General features: G+C 48.6%; 2 protein-coding genes across 2 annotated transcripts; one reads left to right on the top strand and one right to left on the bottom strand.

Annotated features, from left to right (window-relative positions):
- Positions 1-7,228: 7,228 nt before the first annotated feature.
- JKAMP (JNK1/MAPK8-associated membrane protein) lies at positions 7,229-14,230 on the bottom strand. Its single transcript, XM_019550911.1, has 6 exons — positions 14,094-14,230; positions 13,614-13,768; positions 11,841-12,047; positions 10,068-10,249; positions 8,761-8,837; positions 7,229-7,927 (listed from the first exon to the last, which is right to left on the bottom strand). Exons 1-6 carry the CDS (start codon positions 14,190-14,192, stop codon positions 7,709-7,711), a joined length of 939 nt encoding a protein of 312 aa, XP_019406456.1. The 5' UTR covers positions 14,193-14,230; the 3' UTR covers positions 7,229-7,708.
- A 628-nt stretch (positions 14,231-14,858) lies between these two features.
- Positions 14,859-23,528, top strand: L3HYPDH (trans-L-3-hydroxyproline dehydratase). Its single transcript, XM_019550910.1, has 5 exons — positions 14,859-15,367; positions 17,163-17,332; positions 19,471-19,593; positions 20,725-20,862; positions 22,949-23,528. The coding sequence occupies exons 1-5, from the start codon at positions 14,872-14,874 to the stop codon at positions 23,072-23,074; spliced, it is 1,053 nt and encodes a 350-aa protein (XP_019406455.1). The 5' UTR covers positions 14,859-14,871; the 3' UTR covers positions 23,075-23,528.
- The last annotated feature ends 300 nt before the right edge of the window (positions 23,529-23,828 follow it).

Below are 23,828 nucleotides of genomic sequence, written 5' to 3'. Positions count from 1 at the left end.
GCACAACATTTTCTCTGCCAACTGGGCACCGGCAGAACAGTTGGGGAATGTTGTTCAGGGTTAAAGGTAATATGGGCATTAAACAAGGAGGCATTAAGGAGAACTGGAGCTCTGGTCTGGGACTTCTACTATGGGGTGACATTAGACAAGTGAGGTAGCAGATACACTTGTGGTGATTCTTTTTGGATTAGCAAAGTGCATCTTTGCTTAATGCAAAAAATGGACAGGGGTTCTCCTGTTTGGGCGCTTAACTATTTCTGTTCTTGTTTCTGGGATTAGTAAACTTCCCACTGGGGTTGTTTATTCGCAGGAATGCATCTCCATCTGCGTACTTGAACGCACACCGTCCAGGTACGACGATGGCGTGGGTATCTTGCAAAAATGATTCTGGCACCCCCATGGGTTCAGCTAGTTTTTCTGGGTTGACCAGGGCTGTGCCCTGCAGACTTTCTCAGACTGTTTGGCGATAGGTGGCTAAGGTATATTCAATTCTGAGCGTGCCCCCCTTCATCTATATGGCGGAACCTACCATACACCCGGGACATAGGACATGTCGGCTTCTCATTTTGTGGACTGCTACTTAACAGCATAAGAGCTGTTTTTAAACTACTATAGTACTTTGCTATACCTGGAGGACCGGTGTATTTGGTGAGCTGTACACTATTGTGCCAAAGTATCATCAGGTAGGGGAACTGCCGGAGCTAGTGTTTCCTACGGAGGTGGGGTCAGAGGTTTTGGTCGCTTCTTTGGGCTCCGGGTGGTTGTAGAATTTTGAGCTGAAGGTGGGGTCATGGCTGTGGTCACGTCAGGACTCAGGGTGGGCAGTGTACCTGCAGGCAGAATATAACAGCACCAGGTCCACTGGAAGAAACTACAACAATCTCCCCCTGTCCCACACTCGTTTTTTCTGATTCTGGCATATATGAGGAAACTGAGTAACTACTCTGTCTCACAGTAACATTAAAAGGTTCTCTGTTGCCAGTCCACGATCACCCGCAATCTAATAGATTATGTTAAGTAGTAGTCCACAAAATGAGAAGCCAACATGTTTTCTTTTGCCAGACGACTGAGAGGCTAGTTTCGCGTTTCTTCGACTGCAGCTGGGCATTCCCAGTATCTCAGTGTGTCTGAGGTCTTGGCAGTGGGTGCAATCTGGGGTGTGGCAGCATGGAAATGCCCCACATCAAACAGTAGCAAATGACTAACAGTCTTGTCATGATGGCATTCTACTCCTTCATTGCTGGATGAGGGTGGTGGCGTTGCTCTGGAGCAGGATGACAACTCCAGGGTGCCTCCAAGTTGCTACAGCTGTGCCCGCGGGTGGACTTAATCTGCAGGAACAATGAGAAATGGAATCTGGCTCCTGTCAGATAGATCTGACTTTGACACCCACCATGAGTTACATGCGTCTCCTGCTATTAGCACCCCTTATTTGTCTTCCTGCAGATGCTTAAGTACTACCTGATCCCCTGCCTGGAGTTTCCTTCAACTACCCCTTGGCCATTCCCCTGCTGGCTCGTGGGGACTGCTTTGATCAAAGGCTTGCTGCATGGGGCTTCCTCCAGAGCGGGGCCGATTGTTGGCCCAGTTGATTGAGCAATCCAGGTGCAGGTCCCAGTCTTTGAGGGCCGAACTAGTGGCCATTCACAGGTTGCACTTTAAGATACTGCTGGCTCGTTCTACTAGTCTATTAGATTGCGGGTGATAAGGAATGTGATAGGTCCACAGCACTTGATGTTTTGCAGCTTACTCATAGACAAGATGGTTGTGAAAATGTGAACTATTGTCACTTTGCAGCTCTACAGGAGGTGGGTAAATGGCTAGCAGGTTTTCTAGTGCTGCACAGTATTATGAATTACGCTCTTTAAGCCACGTGCAGTTCACTCTAGGCTGGGGCAATGATTACGTAGAACAGACACCCAGAATCGAATATAGAGTCTTTATTTGCTGCAGTGAGGTGCCTCCGGAGAGGACCCCACCTATACTAAATACAATATTATTTTATACCTTGTTAGTACATCAGCATTAGTTTGTGATTAGCTCATGCTCGTAAAAATACGCAATCATCTACTAACTAAATTACTAGTCTATCCAATCAAGTGGCACTGTGCACGTGAACACTGAAGTTTAGCTCTCATGACTGTATGCTCCGTATATCCTTGCCAAGATGTATCTTATCTTACAAAAACAATCCTTGTACTGCCTTCAAGTTTCCTCTGTTGACTGGATTCAGCTAGTCTTATATCTTACCAGTAGCCCTTACACAGCACATCTCTTCCCCCAGCCGTCTCGTACGTGCTGTGACCTCTTTCATGGAATGGCGGTGGACAGAAAAGGAAATGGCCTCACTTTAACACTGCAAGATTCACATACAACAGGTGTCTTGTGCAGTGGCCTTGGCGGAGGCTTGGGCAAACATCATTCTGGTGACTGCTTCTACTGCTATAAACACATACTGTCGCTTTTGGGGTATGCAGGGAAGTGGGCTTATAAAATCACAATGCCAAACTTGCTATATTACTTTCTTAGTGCGTAACGACAAAGGGGTAGTCGAGGCAGGGGTTGGTTGGGCTTTGACTCCCTGGCAAGCAATGCAGAAGTTGACTAATTCTTGTACTTCTCTTTTAGTTAGGTGAATGCCCCAGGTGCGTCCTAGGTGAGCAGTGCCATCGTGGCCAGGGTGCCCACGCTGTCGATGCAGCTATTCTGTGGCTAGCACTCCAAAGGTCTGCTGGAGAGAAGGGCTGGGCACCTTCTCTGGGGGTGGCTAAGCTTCTGCTTCAGCAACAAGGACTTTTGTGCTGCCTTTGGCTAGCTCATCTACTTGCCTGTTCTACTTTGCTTCAGGCTTTTCAGCTTTTTTGCTCTCATGATACACTAACATGTCGTACATGTAGGGGAAGTCCTCCCTGTGCCATTGCCCACAAAGCCTCCTAGTCATCATAGCTCTAAATATTTTTGCCTCGTCTTTTGAAGTTTTTTTTTCCACAGGGGGAGCTACTTGGTACACCCCTTTACTACCATCTACAAATCACAGCAGATATAAATAGGTTTTGTATAGCCTGACCATAGTAACAGTTCATAGTTGGCTACGTTGACTACAGCAGCTAGTTCAGCATACTGCACACTTTGGCTGTTTCTCTCTGTTGTAAGCTGCTTACTATCTCAAATCAGTATGGCAACAGTCCTCCACGTGCAATCTTTGGCTGAGCTGTTGGTAAGCCAGACTTGTACATCTTCTGATGTTTTTATGTCAGGTGAGAAGGGAGGTGCTTCTTTGATGGGAGATGGCTCATCAGAGCCAGTTGCGTCTGGGTATATGTTAACTGTGCTTTCTGTGACTTTTTCTACTAGTGCTGGACGTCCCTTTGGGGTTACTTGCTGTGCTTGACTTAAAATATAATAGATCTATTTTTACATTGTTGTTTCTTGGGCCCTCCCTCTGGGTGGGTGGTGTCGGTCAGACAATGCTATTCCTACAATGGGTACCGGAGTGGTTATGACAGTGGGAAGCTCTCTTCTCAGGGCCTCTGTGGCTTCTAAAGCTGCAGCTGCAGCACACAGCATTTGTTCTAGCAGGGTGTATTGGGCTTTGGCCTCCTTCCAGCCTCGGCTCCAAAACCCAAGGGGTTTTCCCTCTGCCTTAGGTGCATTCCTTTGCTATAAGCTCCAATGGGGCCCCCTGTTGGACACATTTACATGGAGCTAGAGCTCTTTTTCTGGGTGTTGTGCTGCTAGGGAGGCGTGGATAGTTACTACCTCTTTGAGGGTCCGCATAGCATGTGGGTGCTTGGGGCATCATTCTCACTGTGCCTTTTTTTTTTGCACAAATTATACAAAGGCTGAGCCAACATAGTAAACTCGGGGACATGCAGGCATCAGAAGTTAAGCGCTCCCAGCTGGGCTTGCAGCTTTTACATTGTTGGGGGCAGGGGTATCTACCAGGCTCTGCAGCTCTTTAGCCGGTATGGTGGGTCTACCTTGTTGCCACTGGATTCTCAGGAATTCACACTGGGGCCCAACTTCTTGGATCTTTTTGCTGGACAGCATGAATTTAAACGGACTCAAAAGCACAAGTGGTTAATTCTTGGTCTTGGCCTCCCACCATGACATCATCAACATACTGCCAGACATGCACTTTCGGGTGGCTCATTTGGACTTTGTGGACCACCGCAGCCAGCACTCTATGGGCCTAGGTGGGACTGTGCACCCAACCCTGGGGTAGGACTGTGTAGGTGTACTGCTGCCTTAGATATGTGAAGGCAAACACAGGCTAGTGATCTTCATGGATGGGAATAGCAAAGAACATGTTTTTAATGTTTACAGATCTCATCTACTGGGGTCTATAACACTTAATGTTTTCTGTTAACGCACGCATGGATGGGACCACGGCTGTCAGATGGTTGCTATTGGCATTCAAAGCCTTAAAGTCAATAGCCAATCCCCATTTGGTTTACGTACTGGCTACACCGGGTTGTTGTATGGAGAATGAGTCTGAATGATGGTTCCATCCTCTAGCTGCCGATGGTCTGGATGGGTTGTTTTGCGTCAGGGGGTGCGCAGTTTTGAGGTCGGTGTACCCCCTTCAAGGCCCGCAGGGTGAGCAGGGTCATAAAACATTGGGCTACTGCCGTCATCGCTTCGTGCTCGATTTCCTTGGCTGTGGTGCAGCCAAACTGCCAGGTTTCCTGTTTAAGAATAAACCACTGCCCCTGCAACACATTTAGTCCCAGTAGGTTCGGCCCTCCCCGGAACATTACAGTAGCTGCTGTTACTACGGAGCTGTTAGGCAAGGTGAATGTGGGCTCCACTAAATGTCTCGGTCATCTGGCACTTCTAACTCTTACCACTTGGTAGGGGGTTCTCCGTGCTTCTTTCTATTCTGCACAGTCTAAAATGCATAGCTGGGCACCAGTATCTAGTAGCATATCAATTGACTTTTTCTATTTAAACAAATCTTTGTAGGCACTTTAATTAAGGAGCTAATATTATTGTTACCAGTCTCTGATCTTCTACTGCCCCCACGATGGCCCCTTGCATGGGGGGCTGGATCGGCTGAGACTCCTACTGTGGGGGGTTGGGGGGTGCCAAGGGCTCTGTCTTCTTCCCCTTCCCACCCTCAGTGTTTAATTCATAACCCTCGCAGGACTGTGGTAAGCAGTCTGTCAATTTGCTCTTTATTAAACTCTGGTGCCAGTAACTCTCTCTACATTTGTGCCTGTGGAGCTTTGGGTTTTTCATTTCTCGCTTTCCCGGATTCGGGGGGGGTCCAGCTGGGTCATCTTTCTCGGGGGCTACTGCCATGGCTTTGGCAGTTTTTATTGGTTTGGGAAGCCCTGGCTTCTGCAAGATAGGCAGAAGCTGTACCGACCGCCAGTTCAAATTTCTTACTGGGTGAATCACTAACTCTTATTGTAGTGCCAGGAGAGCTGAAGTGCATTCTGTCGGCGATCTCCGGCAAAACTTCCTCTACATTGCTTCTGTCACTAATTCTTTATCTAAAGTATGCTTCTAGTTTTTTGCTTAAATGATTTCTGTCAAAGCTAGCTGATAAAGACAATGAATAGCTTCCTCTAAGTTAGCCTATGCTCCTGGGAGGGATGGGGGGGGGTGTTAAACTCTTCTTCCATGTTACCGTAACTTGTAGCAGCTGCTTGCATTGCAGCAGAAAACAGAGTAATATTTTGGTCTTGCCCAACTTGCTGACTTAACTGGATTTCAGGGTGGAGAACCAACTGTGGTGCCTCGGTGCAACTCACAGATACTGCTGAGGCTTTTCACTATACATTCAAACAAATTAGTCTATTATTGGCTTCCCTGGTTTTGCTTTATGTTGTTCTTGCAGTTCTCTGATTTCTGTGCAAGTAAAGGACCATGTCTCTGTCCAGAGATTTCCCCCTTGTGGCCCTGCATGGGTCATTACCACTGGGAAGGTTTGGGCTAACTCTCCTTTTAAATTCTCTTGGACTGCTGGGGCATAAGGAGGTGGGATTTCACGGGCTTCTGCTGCAAGCCTCACATACCCATTTTCTGGCTTAGTTTTTGCAATTTCACTATACAGACTTTTGCTCTCTGGGTCATCCCACAGCTCAGTTTTTGGAATTCTGCTATAAAGACACTGCTGAACTTTTTCAAGGGAAGGTTTAACTGATCATGCCACTTGCACTTTCTGCTCAAGGGAGGTTCTTGCCTGTGTGACTAGTATCTTTCTCTCTTGACGTTCTAGTATCTCTAGTCCATCCTAAGCTGTTCTGGCAGCCGCACACGTGACACTGCTAGAACCTTTTTCTTCTCTTAATTACTTTCAATCTGGGTTACTTAGCTCTCTTGATGGAGCTGAGTGGCTTCCTCTGCCTCCAGTCTCAGGCAGGTTGCCAGCAGCCAAGACAGACATCTCTTCTTTGGTTTGCCTTTCTGCATGGCCATGAATGCAGCTTACTGACAGAGAACTGTGGCAGAATCACTCCAGGTGGGTTTTAATCTCTCTTTATCCCACCCTGGATTCTTAATACCTGTAACCTCTTCTATTAAACCAATCAGTAGGGGCCACTTATGTTAATGATACTTTGTGATTATGTTCGTTAATTTTTATTGACTCTAAGCGGAATTTATAAATCAGCTACATCTACGGTTATATTTTTTAGTTCTGCTTCTTAAAGTTCATGCCGTCTCAAAAACCAAATATATAGTTTCCTGTCTGTCTAGAGAGAGAGATCTTTGGAAAATGCTTCATAAGCTACTTCAGATATCTCCAGAAACACAGATTTCTCTTGCTATAACTTCCTTCTGGTTTTGGCTATCACAGCCAGGTGATCTAACAACTCTTATTCATTAACTAGCAGAAGAGAAAGAATTCAACCTCATGCCATACAGAAATATGCAGGCAGGTATTAAGAAAACTGGCTGAGCCACAAGGCTAGTTTGACATACAGCAGATAGAAGTTCATACATTTGAAACATTCTGAGCCCGAGATGCAGCATGAGAACCCTTCTTTCTCCCAGCGCTAATGGCAGGGGCTTTAGCACATATGAAGTGCTAGTATGTAACTACAGCTGCAAGTTCAGGTAGTGACTGCTTGGTACATTTTTTTTGGAAAACAGGGATTCCCAGTGATGGCTGACAGACACCAGAATGTTGTGCCAGAAAACCGGTTCTATTTTCCTGCTCTACTCACAGAGATGCATTGTGAAATAAATAAGGTACAAACAAAATGGATATGACAAGGTCAATCCCAGCAGCGTATTTACAGTGACATCACTCACCTGAACCATACATACAGTTCATGCAGTAAGAGAGCAAATGCAGCTCTTTCCAAGGATATGTTTATACAGTATTGCATTGTGCTGTGCTGAGATACTCAAGGTCATAGTGAAGAAGCTAGCTTAGGTATTGGAAACAGAGTAGCCACATTAGTGTGGCAGCCTGCCCAGGCCACTTAGACCTGCTTCCCAGGCTGAAGTAACCTACCCTGGGCAGAGCACCACACAGCTGCCAGGATCTGAGCTAACTTGGTTACCTCTGCACAGCACAACGTTTTGCTATGTAGACATAGCTTATGAGTCCATAGTCTCTCAGTCTTTCTGAGGTGTTGTGAGAAGTGTCTGGTTCAGTAACAACCTGACTATACACCAAAGACCCAACGGATGAACGAGGCTCTGAGGTTGCTTAATCCAGGTGATCAGGACAGCTTCTCGGCACAAGTTTGATTTAATGTCCATTTGCTCCCTCTGAAAGTATGCGTGAGGGCTCCGTATACTTTGCAGTCATTAGATAGAAGAGGGCAGGGGTGGGCACCAAAGCCAGTAAGGGTAAATCCTCCTCCAGCTTATCTAGCTTGGAAATTGAGATGATTCCATAGGCATGAAGTAACCAATGGCTAAAGAGAACAACAAGCCTTTTCTTCCTGAGCAGAAGATCCTTGAAAGACTGGGGAGGGGGGAGAAAAGAGTAAAAAAAAAAAAAAAAAAAAAATTAGCCTTTTCCTGTTTAAATTATGCCTGATTCTCAAGCAGGTGAAGTGGGGCACCATGCATAGCAAGGTGCTGCTTGAAGCCTGTTGAACTTGAGAGCTGCAATTTGACCCCTGATACCACTAAATCTGACCTCTTCCTAGTCTACTTGGGGAGTGTCATCAAGGACTGGCTTGTGCAAGTTTCCTATAGCTGGAACCAGATGCCAAAAATGAAAGTTTATTTGTATGCAGCATAAGCAGCGGAAAAAGTACAAGTGTATGCACACAAGTACACACCAACTCCAGATGACACTGTGGCAGGGGAAAGAGCTCTTTGGCCACACATGAACAACATATGCACTTACTTCATCTCATGCTTGGTTTCTCAGGTATCTACAGCTATAACATTGGGCATGTCCTGATGAGCAAGCACATACCTGCAGATGCATGTTTCCCACAGGACAAATAGCAGCTGCCTATATTTGACCCCGGTGGGATAGAGGAGGCTGGGAACAGCATCTGTGGTTTTATCTGTGGTCCTTGGGGCCTCCTAGGGCAGCACCAGTGCCCAACTGGCTGCTCACAGCCAGATCGTGCCTCTTGAATGGCCAGGAGCTAGTTTTGGTGGTACATGCTGCTGCTGTGTGCTGCACCACTTTTTTTAGCGGTATCCCAGTATCAAAAATGCCCACTGTGCTGCAATTTAGCAGTGTGGCAAATGCACACACATGTGCTGCAAACTGCACGTGTGCTTGTCAGGACACACCCACTGAGTTTTAAAGGACCAAGAAAAGCTATTTTTACCTACCTCAACTTCAGAAGCTGACATGTATACAGCTAGGGTGACCAACGATAACACCAATATAATATAAGGGAAAGCGTAATCTAGAAACAAACAGTGGACATATCAGGAGAAGGAACACACCCCCAGATTCAGTTCATTTCAGCAGGAAATAGTTACAGCCATGCCCATTCCTCTGAATCGCTGCAGCCCAACACAGAAGCAGCGGAAACGAGCTGAGCATGAGCTGTTTTGTTTTTGGTGGGTCAAAGTTCATCTTCTTGAAGGTCCAAATGTCTACAATGCTAGTGAAGAGCTGTTACCCACTGTACAGCAAACTGTTACAGTCTGGTCCTACACCCTGCTTTAAACTAGAAACATGGGTAGAAGAGACTCACAATGGCGGGGGGGAGGGGTAGTGCTGATACTGAGAAGTAGCACTCCCTCTTCCCCAGCTGTCACTCAAAGAACAGCTAACACCTTTAAGAAATTTCCTCCCTGTCGTCCTCCCTGCTATTCCCTGAACCGAGATCCCTATACCTGCAGAAAAGGGATTCAGTCATTATCACTAAGAATTCAATTTATTTCCACTCCATGTCCCCTTGCCAGACACTGGCTACACTGGAGTATTTCCTAGACTCTCAAACAGTCGCTGCTTCCCAAATGCCTCTATCACCATTTGCTAACTCTGGTATAGATTTTTTTTGGCGGGGGGAAATCTGGATAGAAAGAGCTGCAAAGAAGCCTGGCTCAGTAGTGTCATGATGGAAGGTCACTGCTTCTTCAGGATGGGTAGGAGGTTACCTGATCTGTTCAAACCTAAGTGCACATTTTAGACCAGTGGTTTTCAGCCTTTTTTCACTGGCGAAACCTTTAAAAAAAATAAAATAATCTAGTGGAGGTGCGGACCTCCTTGAATTGTAAATGTGGGTATTCACACACTTTTGATTGACCATAGTCATCTTTCTGGACCTGTGAGTCTGTGGACCCACAGGGGTCCACGAACCACAGGTTGAAAACCACTGTGTTAGAGGAAATGACTTCAAACAGAGATATTGGTTAGGCTGACTGTACATTTAACTCTACAGCTGATAACTGTCACCCTCTCCTAGCAGCAGCTACGGATAGAGCTGTTCGCTACACCTGCTTTTGATCTAAGATAGGGGCTTCTTGGTTTCTGAGTGTTTATTCCCAAGAATGAGAGGCTGCATTTCTTCGTTGATTAAAATTAGGGCAGTGTTGTCACCCACACAGTAGGAAAGGACACACTTTTTCTACTGTATTAAAAGTCCCCTGTTGGAGGTACATGCATTCTTAAGCGACACGCAACTTACAGAGGAGGCCTCCTCCAACAGCCTGAAGCACGGTTAGAATAGGGAAGAAGTACAGGGCTGCATAAATACTTTTAAATCTATCCGACTTTCCTAAGCCACACGCGATCTTCTTAACCAGAAGAGGTCGAAGCAGCATCATCAACACTAGGCAGAAGGCATAGTAGATAAACACTATGGTGTATCTGTAGAGGAAAATGCAACAGTTACTGTTTGTGTGACTTCTGGACTTCTACCTTAAGTGCCATGCTGTTTCCTGCTAGAAGTGGTCTCAGCTCTGAAGGGGTTGCAGTCAAAACACCCAAGTGATGGGAAAGGGGAGCAGTGGCTCAGAATACTGCCTTGACCTACCCCACTTCATGGAGCAGGACAGTGGGAGAAATGTGAACAAAATACAGGTTTTGACTCCTACCCGCTAGACCACACCTACCTTTGGAGAGTGACAGCATGGGGGGAGGTTACCAAAAGACTCCGCAGATGCATTGTTGTTTGTTAATGCTGCACCCTGAAGTTAAATTAATGCATTTTTTTGCATACACCACGCATCTTTCTTCCAAAAAATAGCAGCTGGAAATTAAAGTGTTTGTAAGCAATATGGTAAAAGCACTTTCTGCCATTTACTGAGCAAAGTGGAAGGAAAGCCTGCAAGGATCCATAGGAAGCAGCAAGATGAGTTGGCTCATCTTCTACCTGCTGATACTCAGCTACTTACTACAAGGAAAGGCTATTTCATTGTGCCTTTCAAAAACGAGGGGTATATCTGCCAGTCCTCTACCCCCCAAGCCCTCACACAGTAGGCAAGATGTTAGATACAGACATCTCTTGTTTGGAAGGATAGAGGCACACAAGATGCAAGATAAATGAGAAAGTGAATTCATAGTGCATTGGATATTCTGCAGCAACTGCCTACCTGCATCCTCTTGCCCTGGGTAAGTGAGAACTATCTTATCTCCTTTTTATTGGAAGCAACCTACCCTGCATCTATTGCACCATGAGAGCATACACACAGGCAGGCTGCAAAGCAGGTGATGTGCTGCGAGTTTACGTTCCAGCTTGCCTTGCAGTAACAGGTTCATAATGACAAATTCCAGGACTACCAGTAACTCCCACTATGACTGTTTTGTCACCACTTGCATGGGAACAAGCAGAACTCTCCCACAACACAAGGCTGCAACAATGCACAGCTTCACTCCCAATAAAGCTGTGGTAATGGGACACTGCGGGCATTGGGCGGTTGGCAAGCTGCCGAGTGCTTTGGAGAAGCACAAGAGTGAACAGAGCAAATCACCAACTTCCAAAGGTTTTTTGGACAGCGCCTGGTTTGGCTCAAAGCCTCATGCATTCTGCACCTTTGCGGTGACTATTAAAGGGCAGTCATTAAAACAAGAATGAAACAGGACAGCAGGAGCTACAATGCTGAGGAGAAACCTGATGCCATCTCCCAAGTGAAATCTGACTTAATTAACACTTCCGTTGTCATAAGAACTTCTGTCTTTTTTCCCTTCACTTGATTCAAGTGCCATGTTCTCGTTCACATTTGTGATTAGCTTTTAAATAAATCTCCATGCTGTAGGAATTGTCTGAATTCAAGTCAAATGACATGCATTTGGGAAGACACCCAAGTTGCCCTCATGCAAGGGAAATAGGAAACTAGTAAGTACATTTTGCCAACATAGTAACTGCAGTGGAGTGAACAGTTAAAATCATGAAGTACAGAGGATTCAACACCAAATTAAGGGGGGAAAAAAGTCTGAGTGGGACAGATTTTGTACTCACAGAGGATAGACTGCTTCATGAGTGCAGTGAATAGTATTAATGTAATCCGGGCTTGGGTTGTATAGCATCGTATACCAGTCTGACAGCATCACCACTTTGCAGGAGCGGATGCATAGGGAACCCACTGGGTCACTCACAAGCAGCGTAACTATAGCTGCAACACTGCATTCAAATAAGGCCGTGATGTGCTGGAACAATGCACTGGAACTGGAGGAAGGAAGGAAAAAGGTACTTCATGTCACTGTTACTACTAAAAAGAATGAAAATGCTGACTGAAAAATATTCCTTTCAATTTTGAACTTCTGCTGAGTTAAGGACAGGACAGGACAGGAAACCACCTTGCTGACCGCTTTAAAACTTTATACTGTAATGAGTGGACAGTAAAGAGTCCACACATTAAATCCACATAATCCATGATTCAGACAGCTTTACATGTGCAGTCAGATCGTGTTTGAATGTCTGAAACTAACCTTTGCACAGCTAGCAGTCTAGCAAACAACCAAGATCAAACTACCAGATGAGGTGTCTCCTCATAATGCACATCACAGATCTTATGTGCACAGTGATCTGGAGCCCGAAGGCTGCTTTTTTTTTTTTTTTTTTTTTTTTATACAGACTAACATGCATTGGTTTAGAAGCAGGGCTTTCGAACAGTGTCATAATTTGCCATGCTTTCACCTACTGGGACAAGCAGTTAAACACCAATGTAACTAGCATCCATTTGCACTTGGACGCAAGTTATATCAGTGCCCAAAGGAAACAGATCAGCTTTGCAGAGGCAGCTGCCAAGAGTAGGTGCTATCACAGTGCCCTGCCGCTAGGTAAGGAAGTCCAGAATAGGGCAGCCCTTTGCTCAGTGCAAACTAACATTCAACTAACCTGACCTACAGCAGTGTAGGGTTGCTCACTCTGTCTGCTCCATATTTACATCAAGGCACGTTATACTGGTATTAACGTACTGCAGATGCGCTGTTTAAACTGAACTATTACTGAAAAATGAGTCTATGTGCTTGCAATAGGATTATCCTATTATTATTTTTTCATCATCATCATCATCATCAACATCAATAGTCGATCCTCCTGGATCATGGTGTATGCATGAGGGTCATCCAGACCTTTGATGCATGTGCCTGGGCAAGAATTTTTGGAGGAGTGGAGGCTGCCCAGACCTGCCAGGCCACCGAGACAGTAGGCGGCCTGGGCTCGAAGCAAAGACCAAACTGAGTCCCGATGGGAATCGAACCCAAGTGTCCCATGCAGTAGACAAGGATTCCATCTCTGAACCACAAGTTACTACTACCACCACCACCACCATCCAAGTTCCTACAAGACAGACATCTGCACATGAAGAAATCCCGGCGCCCAGTTTTACTCATTCGTTATTATAAACCAGCGTCTTTCCATTTGTTATACTCAGTTACAACTTCTCACATTTGATTACAGACCAAACATTTTAAGTCTAACACACAAAACAATTTCCTGCCATGTTGCATGGATGCATGTTCAAACAGATCTCTTCTGACAGGCTGACAGTCTGCAGAACGAAAGGCTTTACTCATTTTCACTCACCAAAGTTTTTTAGAGAAGCCACAGGAAAAGTACCAGGTTGGTACAGCATGAAACAATCACAGCACGCAGCACAGCTGCTAAACCAGTTGGCTATAAAACACGGCGTGGCCATGGGCTTAGCAGCGTGTACAGCCAAGGACTTGAGCCAAATTCAGACTCCCACCCAAGCGCCCATCGGAGAACCGTGCGCAAACAGCTCCTCACCTCTTCTTCCCCGAATACCACTCGATGAAGAACCAGTGCAGCACCAGAGGCAGCATGGCCATGAAGCCCAGGTACAGCCAGTCGTAGCGGTCTGGGGACTCTGTGCACGGCCGGCAGATTTTGTGGTCATCTGTCTTCTGTCCCCTGGGACACACCTGTAAGAGCAACCCCCGCCCAGGGCTGCAGTGACAGTCTGCAGTGCAGTGCGGCCTTCACCATTACTGGGACCCAGCTGAAGGGGTGGCCTGGACTCGAAGCAAGCCCCGACACCGCGGCACCGAGTCTCGGGAGCCGCCTGTCCACCCCCCACCCCCCGCCGGCGCTGCTCTCGGCGGGGTCGGCCCCTGCACCCACTTGATCCCGGCTCCCCTCGAACGCAGCTCGCCGGGGCCCAGCAGGGATCCGCCTCCCCGAGACCAGGCTGGGGGGCAGGCACCACCCAGTGCCAGAGCGCGGGAGGAAGGGTGGGACGGCACTCACCCCGCAGTCGCCGTACATCTCGGTGGAGCCGTTGGCGGCCAGCACGGCCCTCCCGCAGTACAGGCCCAGGCAGGCGGGCTGCACCGCCACAGCCTGCATGGCAGCAGGTCGCGGTGGCCCCGGGGTCTTCGTCACCTGCTGAGTTCGTCACTTCCGTCGCGGCGGGGTGGAGGGGAGGTTCCGGCCGGAGGCGGGGGGGGCGAGTGCTCCATCCAATAGGGACATTGTCTGCCCGGCTTCCGCCCCCCCGCCCCCATAGGCCAACGCTTCCTTTCCAGTGGCCAGTGGTGAAGCGAGACCAACCTGCTCCTTCTATTGGCGGGGCCGCTCTAAGCCCCGCCCCTCCCCTCCCTCATAGGCCGGCGCTCCCCTTCCGTTCCCCAATGGTGGAGTGTCCCGCCCCTCCCTCTCTCATAGGCCGGAGCTCCGCTCCCGCTCCCCTCCCATTGCCCAATGGCGGAGCGAAGCATGCCCAACTCCGGCGGGGCCGCTCTAAGCCCCGCCCCTCCCTCTCCCTTGTCCGCCACAGGCCGAGCTTTACCCAATGGCGGAGCGAGGCCGGTTGAAGCCCCGCCCCTCCCCTCCCTCATAGGCCGGCGCTCCCCTCCCATGGCCCAATGGGCCGAGGCCTGCCCAGCTCTTCCCCTCCTATTGGCAGGGCCGCTCTCAGCCCGCCCCCTTCCTCCCCTCTGCTGCCCCATAGGCCGGCGCGCCCCTCCCCACGCCCACTAGCGTGGCGATGCGCCCAGGCCCTGCCCCGTGGTTGGTCGGTGAGGCGATGTCGGGGCTGGAGCTGCCGCCTCACGCCGCGGCGCTGCCGGTGCTGCGGGCCGTGGAGATGCACACGGGCGGGGAGCCGCTGCGGGTGGTGCCGGCGGGGCTGGGCCCGGGCCCCGAGGGCGCGACGCTGTTGGAGCGGCGGCGCCGCGCGGCGGCCGAGCTGGACCACGCCCGGCGGCTGCTGCTGCTCGAGCCCCGCGGCCACCGCGGCATGTATGGCGCGGCGCTGGTGGGGCGGAGCGAGCTGCCCGGCGCGCACCTGGCCGCGCTCTTCTTGCACGGCGCCGGCTACAGCGCCATGTGCGGCCACGCCGTGCTCGCCCTCGGCCGCCTGGCGCTCGACTACGGGCTGGGCCCCGCGCCGTGCCGCCCCGAGACCCGCGTCGTCATCCACTGCCCCTGCGGGCCCGTCACCGCCTTCGTGCCCTGGGACGGGCAGCGCAGCCGCAACCCCGTGCGCTTCCACAGCATGCCCGCCTTCGCCGCCGCCGCCGGTACCGCCCCCGCGATCGGGCCCTTGCCCCCTCCCAGGGTTGGGCCCCCTTACCTCTCTCCCCAGCAGCCCCCAGATCCCTGGGCCTGCCCTGGGGGCCCTGGGTAGGGGGAGGCCGGACCTTGCGGCCCGAGGCTGCAGCCCGCGGGCCTCCCGGCTACAAGGCTTTGCCCTTTGCTCAGGGTCTGCCCAGTCACAGCTTGGGTCAGGAAGGGACGTTGCTCCGTCCGTGGTCGGACCGGTCTGCGCGGGAGGGTTTTGTCTTCCCCTGGTGGGGACCTGGCCTCTCTCCAGCATGTGCTGTGTGTTGACGAAATGCCTCGTCCTGGCAGGCGCTGACAGCCTGGTCCCCTGCTTTACGCGTGGCAGGTTGGGGTGTTCTCAGTGTCTCTGAGCGATGTGCTGCGCGGGGGTGCGGCAGGGTTGATCGTGCACCTGTAGGTTAGACAAGGACTCGGATGGGATGGCTCAGAGAGGGGTGATCCTGTTTCGGGTACAGGGTGAACTAGATGTGACCTCCAGAGGTCCCTTCCAGCCTGACTTTGTTTTGGGGTGGGGAGGGTCTCACTGGCTGTTTGGAGCTGCAGGTGAGTTCGGGAGCTCGCACATGCCCGGAATACTCCAGAAAACAGGGAGATAGGCGCTATGTATCCTCCGTTAAAGGGCAGAAAGAAGCAGGCATGAGTTAGCCAGACTCAGCTGGCCCTGGCTGGGGGGGACCTGGCATTTTAACAAAGTCTGTACCGACTCTTGACTCTCCACAGAAAAACTGGGCTAAGTGTGGACCCAGCAGATGAAATCCATGACCAGGTCACGAGGAGGAAGAAGCCCGCTCTGTTGGGCTCTCTGCAAATGAAGGCCTAATGTTTCCGAGACCTCTGGCTCAGCTGCAAAGAGCAGAGCTCGGGATAGAGTAGAGGCCACAGGATGTGATCCCATCCCCTGTAGCGTGCTCGTTATTGCATAACCCTGCTCGGCTTCTGTAAGTAACACTCGGGGTCTTCGGTCTAACAGTTGCCCACGTCCTGCTCTTGTGCCTCCCTCCACGCACTAGCCTCTTGGCTGATTGGCTTCCTGCACCTCTTCCATCCCAAGACACTTGTCTGTCTGCTTGGCCAGTTAATCAGCTGCATGTCTCCCTCCTGCTCTTCCTAATTTAGATTTTACCAGTTTCTCTCTCTCATACTGGGATTTCCAGTATTGTCTTGATTCCCATATAGCCTTGTGCTCCGTTCTTCTGTGTTAGAACCTGCCTTTCCATCTTAGTTCAGAGTAAAGCTGGCGGGATCATTTAATCAACTTACAGCTGCATTTGTGTTAGGTTCCACTGTATTTATAGATGTTGGGGGCTGGACGGGCAACCTTTCAAGATCATTGGGTAAATCTGATCACTTGCCCTGTTTTAATGAGCACAAGGGAAAAAATCTGATTCTTCTTGCCTGAAGAGAATGACTTGCCTAACAGTCTAAGTGCAGCTCCTCAAAATACCGTCCTTGATCTTGGAGACAAATTGTGTCCTCATTTAGGACCAAACCAAATGTCTGTTTAAAATCCAGGAGTTTTTCAGTTGACTAATGGAACTTGGATCAGGCCCTTAAAGACTTGCTACTTGTTTGCTGTCTTCTGTGTTTATATGTAAAGTCGTCTTCCCTATCGCTGTGCTAACAGTTGCGCTAAAATCAATGGGATTGCACTGGGTGCAGACTAGGGAAGAATTTGGCTCCACATGTTAAGAATATAGGGGAATGTTCTCTGTGCTCGTGTGTGTATATTGTTTTCCCCGTATCTCTGCATAGACCTGACAGTCGATGTCCCTGGCTATGGGAAGGTGGTGCTTGACATTGGGTATGGTGGAGCTTTCTATGCCTTTCTCAGTGCGGAGAAGTTAGGCCTAGATGTTTGCTCTTCAAGTGTGAGAGATCTCGTGGATGCAGCAACTGCAGTCACAGAAGCAGTAAAGAAGCAGGTACGGTCGCATGCCCTCATACCCTGAAAGCTTCTCTAGCCACGTGCTTCTTTCTGCCGGGGAGAGTGGTTTCTCTTGGAGTCTGTTAACAGAGTTGTCACATTTCCTGTATAACGTGGTGAGAAATAGCAGAACAATCTTTCTCAGACCTTTGTGGTTTCCGGAAGGTCGTCATCTCATAATCCAGTTACCATTAAGCCCTTTGTATTGGTACAGCAGTGGTTCTGCAGCACCTTATGGTGCTCTGAGATCCTTTGTAAGGGTGCCATGGAATGTCAGTCAATATTATCGTTGTTAGGTGGGTAATCCCCTGCACATGATTCGCGCAATAAACCCAAAAGATTTCACCTAGGAATCCAGTCTCCCAACTGTTCTGACCCACTGTGGCCTGTCTGCTCCCCTTTTACTTTGCCTAAGACACGTCATGGGTCTGCACCCTGTGTCAGAGCTTGACTTGACAGCTCTGGAGTTGCTTGCTATATTCAGTCCTGTTCCTAGTCTATTCTACCCCCGTATTGCCTCCTGAGTGTTTGAGATTATGGAGCAGTATGTCACAGCTACACATTAGTTTAAAATTGTTGGGTTTATTTATTTGAAATGTGCCCATGGCTGTAGCATGCCATGGCAAAATGTACCCACTAGACTCTTGGTATTCTATGTCCATTGTGTTGTATAGACATATACACCCCCAGCCAACAGTAACATGCTGGTGGGTTTTAGTCAAATGAATGATAGACCAGAAAGATGCCTCTTGACTAAAGCGATAGAATTAGTCAAGTCTAGCCCAGTCCCAAGTAGGGGGTGCACCGATAAATGGTTTTCTGGCCAATACCCAATTATTAACCAGCCATGTTGGCCGATACTGATCCAGTAATTGATGTCCAAGCTGCCAGGCTGCATAGCAGCTCCCTGCCAGTAAGTCTGTGTGGGTGGAGGGACATAGGGAAAGGAAGGGGCATGGCAGGGGAGATTGAGACGCCCCCCCCCCCACAGCGAGGGAGGGAGTGGGGCTGGGGCAGGTGTTGCCCAGCTAGGGATGTGACCCTGCCAGGAATGGGACAGAGCTGCAGGTGGCTCGTCCATGGGGAGTGGGGAGGCAGCTCCCTGCTGCTGCACGTACCCCCAGGAGAGGCATGGGGGTCATGTGCCCCCCAGACTTGTGTGTGGGGCAAGGGTGGGCTGTGGGCTCAGGGCTAGCTGCTGTGCTGGCCTCTTCCCAGCGGGGGGGCTGTGGTGGGGCTGTGCTTGGGGCAGGCGGTAGCACTGGGAGGGGTGGCTACAGGGAATTGTGGGGTGTCTGTAGCCACCCCTCCCAGCACCACCCACCCGGCCCCTGCCCAGTCTGAGCATAGCCCTGACCCAGCACCCCCACCGGGAAAAGGCTGGCACAGCCCCTGGCCCTGAGTGTGCAGTGGCATCAGCCCATGCACAAATATGGGGGGGGTGGAGGGAACATGCCCCCCATGTCTCCCCAAGGTGTGCATGCACTGGCCGGGAACCATCCCAGCCCCCTGCACCCCCTGGAAGAGCCACCCTTGCCTCTGTCCCACTCCCAGCCGGGCTGCATTCACCACCGTGGCTGGGCGGCACCTGCCCCTGCCCCTCTCCGTCCCTCACCATGGGGTCCTCAATCTGCACCCGCCCCCTACAGACTTACCAGCCGGCTCTCCAAGCTGCTGGGTTGCGTTGCTGGCAACATGCGTGCTGCATCTGCACATATGCACGCAGCACTTAACGGTGGCATTATTGGCTACACTGGCCAAAAGAAGCTGATTGCCAGTAATGTTGATTTTCCTTTTATCGGTGGTGATCTGATATGGGACCAATATATCAGTGCACCTCTGGTTGCAAGGATTCTGAGGGTTTGTGTTTGCAGGTGAAATTTTGCAAATCTACAATTTTTAGACTTAAAAGAACCTGAAATAAGGAACTTGGTTTCATCGTTATTAAGGAAGCCATTAGCATTCTTGGGGAACCAAAAAGTATGCCTAGGTCTCCTTTAGAAAGCTGTTCAAACTGTAGCATTAGGGTAACATCTCTGTCTACATCTGTCACCTTGGGGAAGTCTTATTGCAGGTTGGTGAAAAGATTTGCTTGGAGCATTAGTTTATTAATGTACTCTGCATGGTGTTTCCTAGTTCAAACCTCATCACCCTGATAGTGAAGACCTTGCATTCATTTATGGCACCATCTTAACGGACGGAAAAGATGCATTCAGTGATGAGCCAACCACCAACATCTGTGTGTTTGGAGATGCACAGGTATGAAGACATGCTACTTGAACCGCACTAGGAAATGACTTCCTGTGCTGTGTGTATCCACAGGGTACCTGGCACATAAAGCTTCTGCTGCCTCTTGTGCTGCTCAGAATGCATAACCTCAGTTTTAACTTTCAAAAGATATTGGAGTCGTTCTTTCTTAAAACAGTGGAACCCAGACGATTCATACCCAGGTGGTTCACAACCTGCTTCGTTCTCAGCATGTTCTTGAATTAAGGACAAGCTGCTCAACTCTTTACTGCAGCTTTTACTTCCAAGCTTTTACTTCCAGCTGTGCCATGGAGTTGATTGGAGAGGCAGTGTCCTTTGAAATAACCCCCAGTGAGCAGTTGGAATACCTGGGAGGCTCTGCATAGCTATTTACTTTGGTTTTACAGGTACTTTAAAGCTGGCTTGGAAACCCTCATTTTCATAAGGGCTACAGAATCTAACCTTTCAAACTGCCTGAGCTGTGCTGTGGAGTACATGTTTTTAGTACCGTGAGAGTAAAAAAGCTGCTGCAGATTTTAGATGTGTTTTTGCCCAGGACTAAACATATGCTTAGTTGGTGAGATATTCCCTCAGTTGTCACAGGACAGTGATCTGCGGAATAGCAGTTGCATGTACCAGCAAATTCTTTTGCTATAGGAGCTGAAGTAAGTGGCAAGCCTGAATGCAGCGTAGTTTTAATGCTCTAGATCAGCTGTTCTCACACGTTTGCACCTCACGTCCTACCAACCATTTTGTCAAAAAACCCTGGTCCCACTATGATAAAAACAAAAAAACCCGTTTTCCAAGAAGTGTATTTTTACGTTTACATGCATTTTAGGCCCCCTACCTTGCTCAGAAATGCCACTTGTTTTGGAAAAGTCAACCACAAAGGTCATGTAGGTAGGAGAAACACTGCTTTAAATAACACCTGGAAGTATTGAATTAACTTGGTTCTTTCACTCCCATCAGAATCTACTGAATTTCTTTGGTATTTTTTGTCCCCTGACAAAGCCATGGACTAGAAAAGTACTGCCCAATTGTCTGCATTTATATGGGATGGAGCTGGGGCGGGGTGGGAGGCTGGCATTTGTCTTTTCTTGAAAGACTGAAAGAACGCAGCTATATTTCTTCTTTTCTGCTTAGGTTGACAGGAGTCCCACAGGCTCTGGCGTGACTGCACGCATTGCCTTGCAGTACCACAAGCGACTCATCAAGCTGGGCCAGACCAGAACCTTTAGGAGCAGCACAACCGGTTCCTTGTTCACGGGGAAAGCCGTGGAGGCAAGCAATGAACTCCTCTTGTCTGCTTCTCTTGCAGATTTGGTGCTTGTCCAAGTAACAAGCTAACAGCATCAGCTTGCAGTGGGCATGGTGCAGCTGTCTCTGAACAGCTGTTCCAGGGTAGTTGCTTCCAATCTGTAGTATTCCTCCTCTTTCAGCCTTGGGCCAGTTCTGAACAGAGGTTTGACAGATTGGGTGTTGGTGAGGAGCACAGTGTTAAGTGTGAATGCAAATTAAAGTTCAATAGGAAGTGTGCTTTTCTACACAGCACTTAGTTAACTTGTGGAAGTTGTTGCCACAGGAGGTTGTAAAGGGAGACAGCATAGCCAGGTTCAAAAAGGGATTGGATACACTCATGGAGGCAGGTGTGCCGAGAGCTATTGAATAGGATGGCCAGGGTTGCATCCTCTGACATCCCTAAACCAGTGATGGTTGATGCCAGAGGGGTGGATTACTCAAGACCTGTACGGTACATATACTCTTCCTGTAAAGCATCTGCAACGGCCACCTTTGGAGATTGGATACTGGGTTAGATGGACCATTGGTTTGACCTAGTACTGCACTTCTTAAGTTCTTTATTGACTGTGAGGAAGAAGGAATGATATTAGGAGACCTAGGGTAATTGGGAACATCAGCAGAAAATAAAATGAAATTTTAAACGACAGGATAAAGCAGTCTTGGATGTCTTGGGAAATGTCACCTGGAGAAGAGATTCAGTGAAAGCTGCTAAAGAAGTGACCCTGCTGAAAGAGACATGGGGCTGCCAGCATTAGTTTAGTATATGCAGTGAAATGCAAGGAAAAAAGAAGGTGGGGCAGCTTTTCACTTTGTAGATTATAAACTAAGAGATATGTAACATAAGCTTTTCTGAACCTGATCTCATTTCATCAGAAAAAAGCCGTGTGATTTAGCACACATTGGGCCAAAGACCCAAAGACTTCTGAGTAGGGGTAACAATCCTCTAGTATGGCTTTAATATGAGGAGAGCTGGAACCTTTCTAGGCACCTGTGGGCACCAACTGGTCAGAGAAAGATGTCCAAACTGGAAGGAGTTGAGTGAAGAGCACCAGCAGCATGGTCTGTCATGGGATTCATTTACAAAGGAGGGTTGTCACTCGCTGAACTCAAGGAACACCTGAAAGGCTGCCGACGCAAGGTAGACCTCATAAAGAGGAAGAGCAGGTACTGGAGAGAGGGAAAGGTTTGAACAACTCTGAGTCTTCTCCAAAAAGCTACTTGACCCGGAAAGGGCAAGAGTCCAGTAGCTGGACTTGCTGGAGATAATTCCAGTTCTATTCAAAGTGCAAAATGATTGAGTTGATATTAATCAGCTAGCAAATGCCATGTCTGAGCATAGTTCTGCTCTGAGCGCACTAATGGTAGCTGGCCGTCCTGCAGCTCCAACCAGAAGTCCTTGTGGAAGCTCCTGCTTTTCAGTGCTATATACAGCAGCAGTGCACTTCCTGCCCCTTTCCCTGCGAACAGGCTGTGAGGCTGTCTTATACCAAATAGAAGCTTTTGCCAGGGTGTGGCTGATTTACAGACCCAGGGTGGATTAATAGGGCCTGGAAATAGGGAAAGGAAGGGAGCTTGTCGGTTTTGGTCCTGGGGGTCTGTATGTCTAATTGAGGTAACAAGCAAGTGGATAGGACACCTCCCCCCACAAATGCCCTTTCCTATGTTTCTACCCTGAGAGCACTTTCCTCAACATACCCAGATGCCTAAAGCAGGCAAGGGAAAGAGCTACTTCAGCATAGGAGGAAAGTCATCTGGACCCAATGGGCAGGATATAAACCGAGTGGGCCCCTTGCTTCAGTGAAGTTGCCCTGTGTAGCAATAGATTTGCTTATCATCAGACATAGGGTCTTGGTGCAAATGGAGAGCTGATCTGGTATCCGTGCCTGACATTGCAGTGCAAAGGCTTTTGTTTACTTGTAGTTGTAACTGGGCCGGGTTGAAGGTTGCCAGTGCAGTGTTATCCTTGGTAATGAGGTGGTTTCTGTCCTGACTGTATAGTGAGACTGTTTAACTCTGGAAAATACCTGTATGCTAACTAAACTTAAAGCTAAACTTCTTTTGTTCTCAGGAAGCAAAGTGTGGTGACTACACTGCTGTCATAGTAGAAGTCTCGGGAGAAGCCTTTTATACGGGAACAGCAATCTACACTGCGGAAGAGGAAGACCCTCTGAAATATGGATTTCTCATAAAGTGACCTTCTTAGCCCTAATGCAGTAGAAAGCATTTAAAGAAGAGATCAAAAACATGGTCTCTCTTCTGCGGGGGAAGGAGATCTCACAATATTTACCCAACCTTATAGTCTGAATAGCTTGCTGCATCTCTGGAGAGTTGAAAAATAAATTGATTTAAATATCCTAGAGTAGAGCTAGAAGACTTCAGTGGTATAATGATTGCTATTCACTATAGAAGAACATGGCCTGTAATCTCTTTGCATAGCACGAACATAGATAATGCAAGTCTATTTGAAACTGCATTTATTGTGCTTTGTAGGTTTGTTTGTTTTTGTCCATGTAGCGCTAGACTAGTAAAGAAAGCAGGGTTTAAAGGAGCTTTTTTAAAAATGTTATGCGCCTTTCCTAAAAACATAATGTACTTAGCCTCGTTATCTCAGTGCAGAAATTCTATTAAATTTGTGTTTCTACCTCCTATTTCTCCTCTTGACTCAGTTTTTGTCACATGCCTTCAGTCCCCAGTAACTGGTTCCCAGTACTTGGTTTGGATGGTTTATTTTTCATTGACCTTCTCAACTCTGACCATGGCACCATTTTTTTTCTGAAGTCTCAAGTTCCCAGTTCATGTTCAGATCTGTCCACAAGTTTTCCTGCTAGCATTATGTATCGCCTCTCTTTTCAGTGCTTCCATTGATTTTTCTATCTCCAAGTGTATCATAGACTCATAGTTTCATAGTTTCTAGGGTCGGAAGGGACCTGAGCAGATCATCTAGTCCG

Source organism: Crocodylus porosus, unplaced genomic scaffold (assembly GCF_001723895.1).
Source record: "Crocodylus porosus isolate Cpor-Errol unplaced genomic scaffold, CroPor_comp1, whole genome shotgun sequence".
In the NCBI taxonomy this organism is placed as follows: Eukaryota; Metazoa; Chordata; order Crocodylia; family Crocodylidae; genus Crocodylus; species Crocodylus porosus.
The sequence above is the reverse complement of the archived record's forward strand: the minus strand, read 5'-3'. Positions and strand labels throughout refer to the sequence as shown.

Bases quoted from the DNA above. Each gene is read 5' to 3' on its own strand.
- JKAMP (XM_019550911.1), bottom strand. From the start codon at position 14,192: ATGCAGGCTGTGGCGGTGCAGCCCGCCTGCCTGGGCCTGTACTGCGGG. The intron at 13,769-14,093 runs GTGAGTGCCGTC...TTGCTCTTACAG, and splicing joins AGATGTACGGCGACTGCGGG to GTGTGTCCCAGGGGACAGAA. The intron at 7,928-8,760 runs GTAGGTAAAAAT...CCCCCTCCCCAG, and splicing joins TGTCAGCTTCTGAAGTTGAG to TCTTTCAAGGATCTTCTGCT.
- L3HYPDH (XM_019550910.1), top strand. From the start codon at position 14,872: ATGTCGGGGCTGGAGCTGCCGCCTCACGCCGCGGCGCTGCCGGTGCTG. The intron at 15,368-17,162 runs GTACCGCCCCCG...ATCTCTGCATAG, and splicing joins CGCCTTCGCCGCCGCCGCCG to ACCTGACAGTCGATGTCCCT. The intron at 17,333-19,470 runs GTACGGTCGCAT...GGTGTTTCCTAG, and splicing joins CAGAAGCAGTAAAGAAGCAG to TTCAAACCTCATCACCCTGA.